This window comes from Nymphaea colorata, chromosome 13, assembly GCF_008831285.2.
Source record: "Nymphaea colorata isolate Beijing-Zhang1983 chromosome 13, ASM883128v2, whole genome shotgun sequence".
Lineage (NCBI taxonomy): Eukaryota > Viridiplantae > Streptophyta > Magnoliopsida > Nymphaeales > Nymphaeaceae > Nymphaea > Nymphaea colorata.
In genome coordinates, this window is record NC_045150.1 from 2,572,670 (window position 1) to 2,589,505 (window position 16,836).

General features: G+C 38.0%; 1 protein-coding gene across 5 annotated transcripts; it reads right to left on the bottom strand.

The window, feature by feature from the left end:
• Positions 1-227: 227 nt before the first annotated feature.
• LOC116267102 (F-box protein SKP2A-like) lies at positions 228-15,296 on the bottom strand. Of its 5 annotated transcripts, none has more exons than XM_031648674.2 (5): positions 15,145-15,296; positions 13,273-13,492; positions 1,275-1,623; positions 1,062-1,203; positions 228-945 (listed from the first exon to the last, which is right to left on the bottom strand). In XM_031648674.2, the coding sequence occupies exons 2-5, from the start codon at positions 13,476-13,478 to the stop codon at positions 581-583; spliced, it is 1,062 nt and encodes a 353-aa protein (XP_031504534.1). In that variant the 5' UTR covers positions 13,479-13,492; positions 15,145-15,296; the 3' UTR covers positions 228-580. The 5 variants fall into 5 exon arrangements, with proteins under 5 accessions (XP_031504534.1, XP_031504533.1, XP_031504532.1 ...); XM_031648673.2 differs by having other exon boundaries at positions 15,053-15,273; XM_031648672.2 differs by lacking the exon at positions 15,145-15,296 and adding an exon at positions 14,711-15,101.
• Positions 15,297-16,836: the final 1,540 nt, after the last annotated feature.

Here is a 16,836-nt window from a genome sequence, read left to right on the forward strand (position 1 = left end):
ATTTCCTTTTATTCGATTTCAAACTGAGCAACCTGTTCATGCAGGACCAATGTGGTCAGGCAGAAGAAAGCACAGGTAGCAGCGCCACGGACCTGAAACTGAACCAGATAGAAACTGAACAAGGCTGGATATCTGTTCTTTTCTGAAAGTTTGGAATCAACCAGAATAAATTTGGTGATCAAAGAGAGAGAGAGAGAGAGAGAGAGAAAGAGAGAGGAACTGATAAATTGTTTCCAAAGACCCTAGCAGGCATGAATTCCCTACACCAGGCCGAATTCTAGCAGCAACCTACATAATAACTTTGTCCATAGATCGAAATACTTCCAATTGGCTTACAGATTCGTGGTCCTGGTACTTGGCTGCACAGCATTTCGCATATATACAGACCCAACACTATAAGGTATTCTTAAACTAAAAGTAACACCAAACAATGCTGGTTAGAGACGCTATCTCATCACATCTAGCCCGTGTACGTGTAATATTTCTATACAGAGATGCCTCCCTTCCTTTTATTCAAACCTCATAAGCAGTCCCTTATATATACACTCATGAAGAGCAATAGTTTACCTCGCTCAAACTGCTACTGAGCAATGGTAGCCTTTCCTGCAGACCTCCATGGCTGAAGAGCACAAGCGCAGTGCACAGACGTAAGGCTAAGGCAGCCACTGATGATGAGTGAGTGCCTGTCTGGGCATGTATGGAGGGCTGGGAAGGAATCACAGACTGCCTGGACAGCTGGAGCTGTAAGCGCAGTGCACTGGCTGATGTTCAGGTTCCTCAGGCCTTCTCCGTGCTTGGTCAGGACCGACTCCCAGACTTCATGATTCCTTCCATAGCGGCTGTTTGCTAGAGAGTACATGGCCCTGTCAGTAATGTTCTGGCAGTAATATAGGCCAAGGGACCTCAAGTGACGACATCCATTTGCCAGAGAAACCACACTATCATCTACAACCAAAAATGAATAACAGAAAGTCAATGAGGAGCACAAGAGTGTGATGAAGAATATGAAGACCAAGAAAGAAGAGATATGAGGGAACTCATAAAGTTGATGGTACTATAACCAGTTATTAGCACGCATCCACACAAATCCAAAGCCCTCAAATCTGGACATCCTCTAGCCAAGCTCATTACTCCAACATCACCAACTCCTTCACACCAACCTAAGTTCAGGAACTGCAACTGGTTGCAGCTATAAGCAAGAGCCTGCAGAATGAGATTCAGAGGTTAGAGAACAATTCCATGATACGAAGCCATCATCAGATAGTAAACATAACCTGTAAGGCCTTGTCAGATGCTGCCTTTGCACATCCGCAGAGGTTTAGGTGCTTCAAGCTTCTGCACTGGCTAGCCAGAAATGCAAGGGCATCATCACTGAAGTCAGAACAGCCACTGATATTTAGTTTAACCAGCTGGGTGCAACCATTTGCCACAGCATACAATGCACGGTCGGTGAGCTTGAGGCTTTTGCTCAGGTCAAGGTGCTGAAGATCAAGGCAGTGATTAGCCACCGCCTCCACAGCTTCATCATTCAGCTGAGGCTTGTTCTGGCGCAATATTAACGTCTGTAGATTAGTGAATTTGGGAACAAGAGATTGCACTAGGTTATTCATGTTGGCCTTGCACCTGCAACAAAGAATAATATTATCATTCCAATCCATGCAGGAAAGACAGCTGATTTGAGTGTTCATATGCATGAAAAGCAATCTGGTTCAGAACATAAAATGAACACACATCCAAATCCATAAAGTTCGATCAGCAAATTGAGGGAGACAGCAGCAGATATCAGGACCCAATTGCTATTACTTGGACAAACTTCCTGCGGGGATTCAAAAGAAAATATCACCCCCCTACTTATGGAAGGAAAATGTAAGAATTTTTCCAACTTAAACAACGGAAAATGATGGTTTGATGAGTATGAGCATAGGCTTACATGCATGTTGAAATTCTTGAATGAGACGAGAGATACTTGTAACTGCACATACAAATTTCAGATTCTAATGGGTATTATGAACCCATTCAAACCATACGAAAGGACAAAGTTACCAAACTTTTAGTATCTAGAAGATCACGATAAATCACTGATCCTGATGATCCTCCTGCTGGCCCTTCTCCTGAAGTGGTATAATTATATGTTCTACATGTAGGATATTGGGTCCTTTCCCTGACTATCACGTAGAACTATACATTGGGCACAAGAGGCATATACAATCACCCCTTTATTTGGCACAAGAACATAATCCAAATCACCTGCTGCTTTATGTGATCTAAAATAATAAAGCCAACAACTATAAGGATGTGAGAACGACCCACTACCTCTACAGAGAATTGCAGTTTTCTGGAATTAGCAAGCTATTATTGCAGATACTAAGAATTTTCTATAACTGCTTCCCCTTGACTTGTCTAAGTTTCTAACTACTATGCCAAATGGACTCCTTAAAAAGAGTGCAGAACCATCTGTTATTCCCTCTCAAAAAATTTTTTCTTCTCTCTCCTCCTCTGTTTATTTATTTATAGTAATAAAAGTAAAAAAAAGGACAAATTAAACTAAGTTATATATATATATATATATATATATATATATATATATATATATATATATATATATATATATATATATATATATATATATATCAACGTTATCACTGGCATAACGTATCGTGTATCGGTCGGGCCGACCTATACGCTGCATCGTAACGTATCGTAGATGTACCGTAACGTATCATAAAATCGATTTGTTAATTTAAAAAACACTTAAAAATTAGTAAAAAATCAAGAAAATAGCCAAAAAATTAGAAAAATTAAGAACAATGCATTTCATATAAAAAAACTCATCATGCATAAAGAAAATTAATGATTCATCATTCATAAACCATAGGCATATATAACATCAACAAATTCGAAAAATGAAAAGTAAGACTAAGAGATTCAAAATAACATATTAAAACATTCATGATCTTTCACAAGTTTGAAGAGCATCTATCATATAGTTTAGATTTTAGAGTGTTGTAGAGTTTAGTAAACTACATCGCGACTCCATCAAATCGATGGTTTCTTCCTCAAATCAGTGATTTTTGCAGAAACCAGCAAAATCTCTCCCTCTCACAGGCTTTAGAGAAGTTCAGAGAGAGGGTCTCGGTTTAAAAGAATGAAGCAAAAAGGGCCTTGGGCCCCATTTTAATATTTAACCTCGTATAGCAGTGGCGGAGCTAGAAAAATTGGCTGGAGGGGCACTCATATAAAAATACTCATATCTTGTGGGGCACTTATATATATAAGGATAAATGTTCAAATATGCCTATTTAAAAATAAAGACATTTTAAGAGACTGGTGCTGCCCACACCAGTCTCCATGTGGCTCTACCACTGCCATATAGTAAGATACGGGGTGTATCGTATGACACACCACCTATATCGTACAATACACTTGATATGGGTGTGATTCGTAGGCATATCATGTATTGAACCCATATTGTTTGAGATTTCTTCATCCAGACGAGTCGTATTGTATAATACGGGTCCGTATCGTACAATATAGATAACACTACTATGAATATATATATTTATATATATAATAAATATATATCTAGGCGCACCCCAGCTCCCAATTTTTTTGGGATGTGTCGCACCTGCATCCGCACCGCACCCACACTCCGCATCCGTGTGCCATAGTCTAACTAGAAATGTTGTGAAGCTTGAATTGATGATATGTGAGGGAGCAAAAGCTTGCACCTATTCTAGTACTCACTTTTGCTAAGGAGAGCATCACTTTTTTGTTTACAGTGATACTTTGCGCAGTGGTTTGCGTATGCAGAATAATATCCTTATTACATTATGCCTCCTACCAACCATGAAAATACACAGAAAATTATCCTATGCATGATTTGGAGTTAGCAGTTGCAATATCTACTTTAAAATTATGGAGGCACTATCTGTATGCTGAAATCTGTCCAGTATTACAGACCATAAAAATCTAAACTATTTGCTCATTCAAAGAACATTCAACTTGAGAGAAAGAAGATGGCTAAGGATTAATTAAGGATTATGACTGCAGAGTAGATTATGAATTGATCTTACCTGCATTCATTTATTATAAACCATAGTCATAAATATTGCCCATATTTTGAGAATATCACAATTTTATTGCCAAAAATTAGAAATTTCATTTTATCAGGTAAATATTGTGACATTTTGATACGATCATCAGAAATGAATACTGGGATATTGTTGTGATATAGTCCCTTAAGATGTAATCTCTTTTAAGAGATGGGAATGAGATGTGTCTATGTCCTTTCTATCTGTGTTTTTCTCTACTCCATCCGGTTTATTCTCTGCGTCATATTCGTTCGTCAAGCATCGAACAGTGATGAATCATCAAGACGTGTTAAAAAAAAAGGTGCTGAACGTCCTTTTCTATTCCTCCTATTTTCTGCTCTCTTTTTCTTCAACCTAAAACAGAGTTGAATCTGTCTATAGAGCCGTTTTGAAATAACTAAGACATGCTCTAAGAAGCATTGATTTTTTTTTTAATCATTCATTCTATTCTCTGCCATCTTTCCTTCAGCCTATATTAGAATCAAATTTGTGTATGTTCTGCCTTGTTTTTAATCTGCTCATAGAATTCCATATCTTTATATTCTGCCCTATTTTTCAGCAGAATTAAAGATCCATTGTGCTGTTAATTTCATATCTGTTTCACACGGTCTCAGCTCTCTGCATAGCAGGGATTCTACTCTGTGCATAGCAGGGACTTGATAAGCCAAAAAAAAAGAGAGAAAAGAGCGCTAACGATTGCCTTTCTTGTGACATTCTGTTTGACGACATAAGAAAGTTTCCCTTCCCATTTATTCATGGATTCTACTTCTAACAATGGCATTTCTTCTGGTTTCTTGACCCAACTTGTGCACCAAAAGCTTACCCATATTAATTATCTAACCTGGAAACGACAGATAGTTCCTTTTATAAGGAGCCATGATCTATTTGGGCATCGAGATGGAACTTCCTTTGCCCCACCACAGTTTATCTTTCAAGAAGTGAAGAATGATAAGGGAGAGTCATCTATCACAACAGAGAAATATCACAATATGTTAAGTGGATGAGGAGTGGCCAATCTCTCGTACTATATTTCACTTACACCCTTCAGATGAAGTAGTTGCTACTAATTCTGATGAACTTAGTGCAGCAGAGTTGTGGGACATATTTGTAGACACATATTCTCAAATTTCAGAGATGCGAGTTTTATAATTAAAGTGAGAATTTCAAAATCTCAAGAAAGGATCAAAACTCGTTATGGAATATTTGACACAAATGGAGTGGATCACATATCAGCTTGCCACAATTGGGAATGCAGTTTCAAACCGTGATAAGGTTCAACAGATTCTAAGTGGGCTAGGCCCAGAGTATGATATGTTTTGTACTGCTTTAGAAGTTTTTCATACTCTTCCTAGTTTTGAAGAACTCAAGGGTAAACTTCTTCAGCATGAGTTGAGTAGAAAACAAATCTTCGAGATTAGTGATGAAGGTTCTCACAATGTGCTAAGACTGATAGTAGATGTGGATATGGTCGTGGAGGTAGAGGTTACCAAGCAGGACGAGGATGTGGTCATTTTGGTCAAGGTGGCAAATGAATTTTACCAACTCCTAATATCCCTCGAGTAACCAAGAATCACAGGAGAATTCCCACCTGCTTCCTATGCAACAAGAAAGGTCATGTAAAGCCAGATTGTTGGTATAATCCGCAAAATAAGGGAAAAGACATACCAACAAGAGAACAAGAAGGGAGGAATGCAGATAACACAAAGTCAGCCTTCTAAATCTGTGCCCAATGATCTGCAGCAAATACTTATGACAGCTCTTTCAAAGATGCATTTCAAACAAAATGATCAAGGACAATGATACATAGACTCTAGGGCTGCTACACACATCACTAGAGATGTACGTAAATTGTCTAACTTATTCCCTTATTTTGGAAGAAGATTTTCACGTGAGATGAATCATATCATTCCATTACTCATACTGGAAATGCACAAATTCCTATGACTTCGTTATCCTTGTCTAATATTCTACTTTCCCCAAATATAAAGAAAAACATTGTTTTTGTGTCTAAACTTGTTGACGATACATATTCTTATGTTGAATTCAATTCACTCCCCCTTCTGCGTATGTCAAGGACCTTCGAACGAAGAAGACGTTCGATAAGGGACATCGACAAGGGAATATGTACGCTTTCAAGGAAGCTTCGGTATCGTCAGCCATAGCCACTTCTTTGATTGGCTCAACAGTTCCTTCTCAAGTCTCTAATTCATCTTCTAAGCTGCAGGTTCAGAGTCCAGATGTCTTGAATTTGTTGCAATGTAAGAAGCCTGATTTATGACATAATCGTTTGGGTCATTGTAGTCAGAATTTTATTGAGAAATTTGTTGCAGATGATCTTACTCCAAGGTCTAGTTCAGAGTTTGTCTCAGAGGTCAATTAAGTGTTCAAATTGTCAACTTGTAAGAGTCATGTTCTTCCATTTCATACTTTGAATAAGAAAGCTTCTAAACCTTTTGAGAGTATTCATTTTGATGTATGGGGACCTGCCCCAATTCCTTCATTGTTCGGCAGCCGTTACTATGTTATTTTTGTCGATTCCTTCTCGTGTTATACTTGGATACATTTTATGAAGTATAAATCTGAAGTCTTCAAACTTTTCCAAGACTTTCACGCCCTAATTTGAAACAAATATTTGTTTAGTATTGTGCATTTTCAGTGTGATGGTGGAGGAGAGTATCTTTCCCAAGATTTTACTGAATATCTTCGAAATAATGGGATAACTAGACAAATATCTTTCCCCCATACTCCTCAGCAAAATGGGATAGCGGAGTGAGAACACTGACATATTGTAGACACAGCTTTGAGCATGATACATGATGTCAATGTGCCAACCAGCCTTTGGGCAGAGGCTTTTCATTTTGCTGTCCACATCATAAATTAACTGCCCATGAGTATTTTGGAAAATAAGTCTCATTATCATGATCTTTATGGTCAACATTCTGCTTATAATGACCTTCGTGTGTTTGGTTGTGTTTGTTATATTCACATACATTCTTCTTTGAGAAATAAGTTTCAAGATAAAGCTTTCAAATACAAGTTTGTCGGACACACCACTGATTATAGGGGATATCAATGTTATGATCCTAGCAGCAAGAGAATACAAAGTTCACCAAATGTGGTATTTGATGAGTATGAGTTTGATAAGAAATGTACCCCATTCATTAAGTCTTGCTGCAGAAGGAAATCTACAGCCCGTGGTTGAATTTAGAACTCTTGTGGAGAGAAAGTTGGTCATGCACATCCTCTTGTCTGTGCAGTCAGAAATGGTTCAATCCAGTGATGATTATAATGTAGATATACCCGAGCGGAATGATGGTTCTTATGTGCAACAAGCTGCACCTCACCGGTTTTTTGGTTTTGTCTATCATAGAGGAGATCAGGACACAAGTCATGAAGGAATCAAAGAGTCTATAAGAAGATCAGAATGCATTCGTCATCCCATTGATCATTGGGTTAGTTATAAAAAATTTTCCCTAGACTTTCAGTTGTTTATGGCTCAAAAACTAAACATGAAGAACCTGTTTCTTACAATGAAGCCTCCAAAACTCGTCAATGGGTAGAAGCTACGAATGAAGAAATGGAGGCACTCTATGAATGCAAGACTTGGGAAATTGTTCCAAGGCCTCAAGGGAAGAATGTAGTTGGCTCCAAGTGGGTTTATAAAGTCAACACAAACCGGATGGAAGTATTGATAGGTATAAAGCGAGGTTGGTAGCTACATACAGATACACAATAGTTTGAAGAAGACTATGACAAAACTTTAAGTCCAAGGATGAAAATGGGCACAATTCGCATCGTCATCTCGTCGGCAGTTGATCATGGTTGGAAGCTTAGCTCTTGCATAGAGAGTCAAAAGAAGAGGTATACATGGAACAACCGCCAGGGTATGTAGAGAAAGAATGCTGCAAATTGGGTATGTAGGCTTCACAAGTCCCTTTATGGTTTAAAACAAACTTCTCGATCGTGAGTTGATAGTTTTTCCCAACAAATTCAACAATGTGGTTTTCATAGAAGTACTCTTGACCATTCTCTTTTTATTTATCAAAGCAAGAACATCTCTACTTGGCTTCTTATATATGTTGATGATATTGTTATCACTAAAAAATTGTAATAACCATATTTATGAAGTAAAGAATTTTTTGATGAAGAGTTTTAAAATGAAAGATTTGGGAGAGTTAAGATATTTTTTGGTGTGAAGGTTGACAAACAACAAGATACTTTGACATTGACACAATAGAAATACTCTCTGAATCTTTTGAGCAAGATAGGCATGACAAATTCCAGACCTGTTAGTACTCCTAGTGTATTAAATCAAAAGTTGAGCTCAGAGGAAGGGAATCTATATCATGATCCTACAAAGTATCGCAGCATTCTTGGCATGTTACAATATCTTACCTTCATTCGGCCATATATTGTATATTATGTGAATCAAGTGTCTAGTACTCCTAGTGTATTAAATCAAAAGTTGAGCTCAGAGGATGGGAATCTATATCATGATCCTACAAAGTATCGCAGCAGTCTTGGCATGTTACAATATCTTACCTTCATTTGGCCATATATTGTATATTATGTGAATCACGTGTCACGATTTATGCATGCTCCTAGAAACAATCATATGGATGTTGTTAAACAAATCTTAAGGTATTTGAAAGGCACAATTGGAGATGGCTTGTCTATTGCAATAGTGATTCTTGTAAAAGGCATGAGCTAATTACTTACACAAATGTAGACTGGGCAAGAGATCCAGATGAGAGGAAATCAGTTTTAGGCTATTGTGTTTTTACTAGAAAAAATCATGTTACTTGGGGTAGTCAGAAACAAAAGGCCATAGCCCGATCTAGTATGAAAGCTAAATATAGGTCTATGGCAGCAGGGCTTGCCAAAGCTACATGGGTGAGAAATCAACTGGGCGATTTAGGAGAGCCTATTATTCAATCCTCCTTATTGTGTGAGAATCAAAGTACCATCAACATAGTTTTTAATTCCCATTCTTCATGGTAGGATGAAGCACATTGAGATTCATCAACACTTCATTTGTCAAAAGGTTAAGGACAAGGAGATTGAATCATGTCACATTCGCAACAATAATCAATTTGTTGATTTGCTTACAAAGGGTTTGACTAGTCATCAATTTTGGTTTCTCAAGAGCAAGTTGTGCATGGTAAAAGGAACATGCACAACTTGACGGAGGATGTTAAAGGATGACCAGACGGGTTTGGATCTTGGTCCAGGTCCAAACCCATCAGAAATAAGCGTTGTTTCATTTCTGTTTTATTTCTCACGTGCCTTTATGTTTCATTAATGGCATATGAAGTAATTTGGTGTACCCTTTTGGTGGCCTTGTATCTAACAAGAGATTATAAAGTTTAGGGTTGAGACTGCATGCAGTTATGGCAGTCATCTCCCTTCTCTCCTCTTGTCTTCTTATTCCTTATTTTCTGCAAGACTAAATTGTGGTGAATATCAAGACTGATATTCCAAAAAACTGACATCCACTTCTCTTCCCACTTCGCATAACCAAGCCCCTTCTCTCTTGCTAAACAAGTCGCTTTCCTGCACAACCATCTAGGCAAACGTGTCCAACCTCATGGCACCACCGCCACCCTACTTTTGCACTTTCTCTGTCATTCCTCCTTACCACGATACCAGCTCCATTCCCTTGCACCCCATGTCACAAAAAACACATTTTTTTCGAAACAAACACAATCAATTAAATTGCCGTTTAAAACTTAAAAAAAAAACCATTTTTTTGAAAAGAAGCATTAAAAATGAAAACAACGTGTTTTTCGTTTTTTCATTTTTTTCATGCTTTTTTAATGCCAAACAGTTTTTTTTCATTTTTTATTTGTTGAAAATCTACTTATGTTTTGATGTTTGTGTTATTAGTTTCTCACTTATTTTGTTTTCCCCACAGTTTTTAGTTTTTTTTAATTTTTAAAAGTTTACCATATTTTTTCTTTTTTTTCCCCTTTTTTTTCAAGCTCGCCATATTATACCCGAGACAAACCTCACCGTTTAAAACTCTAAAACGTTATTTGTGACTATGCTTGCACTCATATGAACTCTAACACAGCCAAACCAAAATAATTTTAATGATAGTTGCTTCACTTTTAAAATTTTGAAAAGCTTTTCTATATTTTTTAAATATTTTTGAGAGAAAAATAGCAAAAAACATAGCTTTTCACAAAATTCTACTATTATCCTTTACATATTTTTAATTTTTTTGAGTTCCTGAGATTTTTCCAGGAAAAACAACTTTATCAAAAAATACCTGAAAAAAAAAGCTCAACATTAAAGCTCGACAACTACATTCATGTCTATATTTCATAGATCTGAGAACTTCAGATTCTCAGAGACCAGAATAAATCAGCACCATTAGGACTTTAAATGTAAATACACGTTCTGCAGGAAGATGACAAAATATAATCTTGAAAGGATACTTTCCACCACTGCTGCCATTCTGCACATATGTAGAGTAGTGGGAGTATGAAAAAAAAAAATCAGTTTGTTGATCACATACCTGGAATCTCTACAATCTCAACAGCCTTTAAGAATGTGGAAAGAATTAGAAAGGCCAGACCTGGAATCTCTACAATCTCAACAGCCTTTAAGAATGTGGAAAGAGTAAAAGTGGTCGGACAGTTTCATGTACAGAAAGTTCAGGATTAGCTTATTTAGTGGAACAATCAGCCATACATAGGTTGAGTGAAATTTTAAGCTTGAGAAAGCAACAGACAGACTGCATCTTAGAATGCTTTCAAATACACAAGCACCTACCAGCAGATACATTAAGATCAGACCCTGTCGCACAAGTTGTAAATTCATTAGGTAGTAATATCCTTATCCCAACCACTATAAATACCAATAAGGGTAGATAAAAGGGCAATCGGGACCTTAGAGTTCCGCCACAAAATTGTATCCATTCTCCATTTTATCCTTTTAAGCTCCATAGTTCTGAAGAATGGATAAAATAAGTCGATCAATGACAGATGAAATGGAGCATGGATTCCCCAAGTTATCCTTTCTCCATTCTAAACTTCTAAGCACCACAAGAAAGTACGAATTGATAGATCTCATGACAGAAACCTGGTGGAAGCAGTGGAGATCAAGAGACCAATGATTTCCCCTAGCTACCATAATTCCAAAGGATGCAAGCATCAAAAGTTTAAAATGCTGTTCATGATAAAAGTTTGAAAGGATTAATCTCCTTTCTAACAATCATACTTTAATCCTTCAAAGGTTTTCTTTACAACCTTGAAAGGATTACAATATGACTATCAGAAAGGTGATTAAGCAAGAATCCATTTTAACTTTAAACTCATGTTCTTTGCAGATTACATCTCTGTGAGACATTTAGTAACTCAGTAACTGTACCAGCTAGACACTCAATGCTATTGCCTGTTATGCCTTGGAACTAGGTGAACAAGGCAGACTAGAAATAGCAACAAGAATATCTACTTGGGAATAAAAGGACTATATGAGGTTTTTAATTCAATACCTTCCATCTGACTGCCTTCTACTGCTTCTGGCACAACAAACAACAGTTGCTGCAGACTTCCACACTTTAGGATGTGGAAGACAATGGTAAACAATGTCTTTCATTGCAACCCATTCACAAATCCTTCTGCCCATACTAAAAGCCACTTTGATGACCATGATGATAATGAAATGCAGCTTCAAGTCCTAAAGTGCTTAGCATTATTAGAAGAGTTTGCTTAGGTTTGTCTTGTTCAGAAGTTGACATGGCTGTTTTGATTTCCCTACATCAAAGTGATGTTTTCCACATAAATGGAATCATGATCTATCTGCTAACCAAATACTTGGTTCATCAATTTTAACTCAGGTTTCTAAAATTTCCAGATATTAATGGCCATGCATAGAGTCGTCTACATATATTGGCATATTTTGTTTCTTTCTTCATATTCAAATGTTATCAGCTAGGTAAGCAATCTTGAACCTATTTATTCGTACAAGGAACAGCTGCTCCATGGCCTCCATTAATGCAAAGAAGTTCCATGTACTCACACTTTCTCGTAACCATAATCAATCACTCCACATTCCTTAAAGCATCATAGCTATACTCCTGTCCCTCATGGGACCTTGAACTTTATGTGACATTTTGATCAAACAGGATCAGATGGTAAATGGTAATCCCTCCTTCTCCAAACTTTTGAACTAGCTATGCCTTTATCTACCCATTTGCAGTAACATCGGAGGTACAAACTTTTGCTTTCATAATCTGGTTGCATGTTTTTCAGAACTCAAACACAAATATGCCAGATTGCTTTCCATAAAAGGAACTAATAAAGAATGAGCGGCAGAATATTGCCACCTGCAGGGAAAATGAAGGTTGGCTATTTGTCCACTTGATTGAATAGGTCACTCGCAAGATTGGTCATTGGAGAGACTAGCTAAAAGTGATTCTCTTACAAACTCATTGTAGTTAGGTGGATGGAATGCAAAGCAAGCATAGGTTACCTATTAGAAAAAACTTCACGATGGAATACAAAACAAGCATAGGATACCTATTCGAAAAACTTCACGGGCTACATTCACTGGAGAGGTACCTCCATGAGTGCAGCCAAAAACTGCTAAGCTAATGTTTTCAAGAAATGGTCTCCATAAGCCAATGATTTTTATATTTTTAGACTAACAGTGTGCTTCATCCCTTTAATAATCAATGCATTAGGAGGTCCAAAATAAGGTTTAAAAAAAGCTTAAATCTATAATAGAATACCAAAGGAGTACTTTGCACTCTAAATCAGGAGGAAAAAGTATAAAAATAACTTAAGAGCAAGTTTAACACACAGGTGAAAAGTTGACTTTCAGGCCCATAAAAAACACAGGAGTGATCGAAAAAGAACATTACTGAAGAGGTAACAGATGATGAGAAAGAAAACCAGAACTACCACCCGTAAATTACAGTACATCTTAGACCACGGCAGTTGACTCCAAGGCCAAAGTCCTACTAAAGAAATATTGGATAACTTTTCAAATTTCAATCATGCAAGTGGAAGCACAAATGGAATCCATGAGTGCAGTTCCATGTTAGAAGCGTTCAACGTTATATCTGAGGTTATTCAAGAATTAAATCACAAATACCAAAGAGATAAGGAAGCCACTATCCGAAGGAAAAGTGACAACGAATAGATGAACCAAAGGGCAGTATATTCTTTCTCACCATGACAAGGAGAGGCTAGAGAGGCCTAAGCTGATGGCATCCCTCCAGCACGTACACACACCAGATGCCACAATAACAGTACGGTCATCTGCAAGCGATAAAATCCGCAAAATAAGCTCTGGAGGAAGGTCCTTCCATTCGCCAGGCAAGTTGTTCCCAACAACAGCAAGTTGCTCCAGCTCCATGGCCAAGATCTCTGTTGTCATACCTCTCACAGCTCCTGTAATTCAAACCCAAAAATTGTAATTGGCCCCCTTCTCCCACCCTAATACGAAACACCAAGAGACCAGCAAGGATGGAAAAAAGAACAGGCGTACACAGAACAGGGCGAAAAAAAAATGGTAAACACCCAATTTCTCCCAGCCAACTATACGAGTCCAGAAGTAATATAAGGAAAACCCAATCAGAGAATAGCCATCGATAACAAATCGTCAAACGAATCCTCTGTTCGTACATAACACACACGCGCGCGCAGAGCGAGCGAGAGAGAGAGAGAGAGAGAGAAGGTTATAAGTGGCAACATGCATGACCGTGGACTACTGCCCTGCCGAAACGTGGTGCTAGACTTAGCTACAATAGCAAGAAAAGACAAACCCTGACAGTCAGGGTTTCTAGTCAAAGACCACAGAATCCCAGCATGATCCAATGAGAGTCTTTTCTCAAAGAAACTAGTCATGTAGACGAAACCCTGTATATGTCATAGGTCAGAAGGAATTCATCAAATGACGCAACCGTGCCAATGGAGAACCAAATTCTGAAGGACTTGAAACCACAGAAGATCATCGTCACCGGCCAAAGGATAGCTTCCTGAAGAGCATGACTCATCCGGTAGTTGATACTGACGGCTCACCACATAGAGAAACTATGATATCTAGAAACCAGTATACCAATGCCAACCCTGAAATTCAATCGACAAGAAGCACTTCTGATGGAATGTAATGAGTTTCACGGCTTTGCAAATAGCTTACAGACCAGTTAAAGCATCAAAAGAGGAAATTCTGCACTTTAGGTACAGGAAGACCATATACCTGAACGACACAACAAGCAAAAGCATCGGAACGAAACGATCCATTAACGGGAAAAGAATAAGAAAAGGAGTTGAAAAATCGATTTCTTTCAGCAACAAGGATCCCATTTTGCATGCATGGAAACGAAACCATCCCAATATCACCAAGCCAAACACCCAAAAAATACCACCCAAAGAAGCCCAAGATATCAAAACATCTTTTTGAAGCCCCACCCTAAGACGATTATCTCAGGCAACACAGACCCTAATTCAGCATGTCATAAGCAGCAATACAACAAACGAGTCTCTAAACCGAAAACCACTAGCTCTCAAGACAAAGTCCCTACAAGAAACGAGAGTGAACAGAAGAAGGAGAAGCAACGAGGGAAGAAAAAATGAACTGAACAATCGGGAAAAGGATCGGTTGACTACGTGTCCGATATCCGGTGACGTGGGGCCGCCGTAAAACTTCAGGTGCACCCTTCTCGTACAGAGGATTGATCAGAACAGCGACCACCTTTTGCCAGAGGGAGAGAGGGAGGGGGAGAGAGAAAGGGGAGGAGTGTGCGGAAAGCTAGGCACGCGTTTCTCAAAATAAATACAGACATAAACAGGGTGGGCATCCGTTTGTGAACAGAAAGACAGAGATAAACAAGTTGGGCATCCGTTTCTCAACAGAAATACAGAGATAAACAAGGTGGGCATGCGTTTTTTCGTACACAGAGAGAGACAGAGAATGAGAGAAAAAACGTTGATGGTGGGAGTTGAACTTGCCAAGAGGGAGGGAGGACGGGCGCGGTTTACCACGGCGGAATAAAATAACACGAGAAGGTCGGCGGATAGCACGTGGCTTTACCACGGCTCACCATTGTAGGATGGCAGAGGACCTCGCCTGAGCCCAAAAGCGCAGGAATGAAGTGGACGCTAAACCTCTGATCCATGGAGGGGAGGACCCACCGCAGAGCTCCTTCTTTGGTAGCCCCAGAAGAAGTTATCTTTGATCTCGTTGGCTCTTGTGGAGGTGCTTTGTTCCCCAGGAGAGTCAAAAGCCCTGGTCGCAATCCTGTCTCACGCCTGGACACTCGCCTCTTCTGCCCGCAGCAACCGAGAACCAGTAGTTCACTGAGCCGGACAGTGTGCAAAACCACTCATGTTCTAAATTTACTGTCATGAGCGCCACTTTCAAGCTGCAAATTAAGTTTCATTCTCTTGCACAAGAGCAACTCATCGGGTGAGTAGGAAGGTTAACTAATCTAGTGAAAACGGAAGTTTCCCTTGAAAAGATGGTGAGATCTTATATGCTTCAACTTCAACTTTGTACATAAAACTCACCTTCTCTTACCATACATGAGCACCATTCTTTTACCATGAAAAAGTTTAAATTAGTGGTTAAACTTAAGTGAATTTAGGTCCAATATAGGACAGTTTCACTAAACTCATGTCACTAAACTCGGGTCACTGCTTCATAACAAATTAAAAATTTGTTAGCTATACATTTACTGCTCATTTAATGCTCAATGGAAAAAAAAAAAAAAAAAAAAAAAAAAATTGGCTTCACTCCTATCCCCACAAATCTAACATGTGAACATATCAAATAACATGTCTTACTGCCCTTTTGACCTATACCTCTCGAGGTCTGAAATAGAAACTTATGTAGAAGAAGTCGTCTAAATAATATTTGAATCTAATCATAGAGAAATCTTTGAATACGTGTGTCAAAGAGAAATCTTTGAATAACAGTTTTAGGTCCAAAAAGATGAGCAGCGCTCATTTTGGACCAGAGCATGGACGAATTTGTGCAACCTCCTCTCCTAGTCCCGACTTAATACAGTAAAAAAAAATGGAATAAAAATAAAATAAAGACCATGCCTTACTAACATCCGATCCGATAGCCTCCATTGAATTCCGTTTATTGTTGTCAAATTTGTAGCAGAATTTTATTTTTGTTCCTTTCTTTTGTCTGTAATCTTAAAAACTCAAATTGTGTATTCTAGTTTTTTATAAAGTCCACAAAGTATTCGTCAAAACTGTCAACTAAGAGCTGAACGTGTAGCTTTAGCTTTTCCTCAATATTATCTTTTATCATTAAATTATCATCAGAATATGTTAAGTGGTTTATTGTTAATGAAGATTTATTTTAAGGCTTTTTAACATTCTTTTTTGCAAATGCAACTTAAGAAAAATTTGAAAAGATTATTTTTTTTAAAGTTATAGGCAAAACATAAACCACAAAATGAAAAATTTTTCCTTTTCGTATTGAAAGGAGATGAAGGCGTCATCATCTTTCAAAGGCGTCATCATCTTTACAAGGCGTCATACAATAGACAAGGAAGGAAGAGGAGAAATAGGAAAGCGTAGTCCTCAAGGCAATTTTCAAATGGGCAAGTCGATTCCTATAGAATTGACATCAAACGGAGCTGACCCAAGAGTGCCACTTGTGAAATTTTAATATATATTTTTTAAATTTTCTTTTGTGAGTGATTTTATATTGTTCATTTATTTTTGACAACAAGTAATTTGTTTTAATATTTTTTGTTGATGCAAAATCTATTCAACTG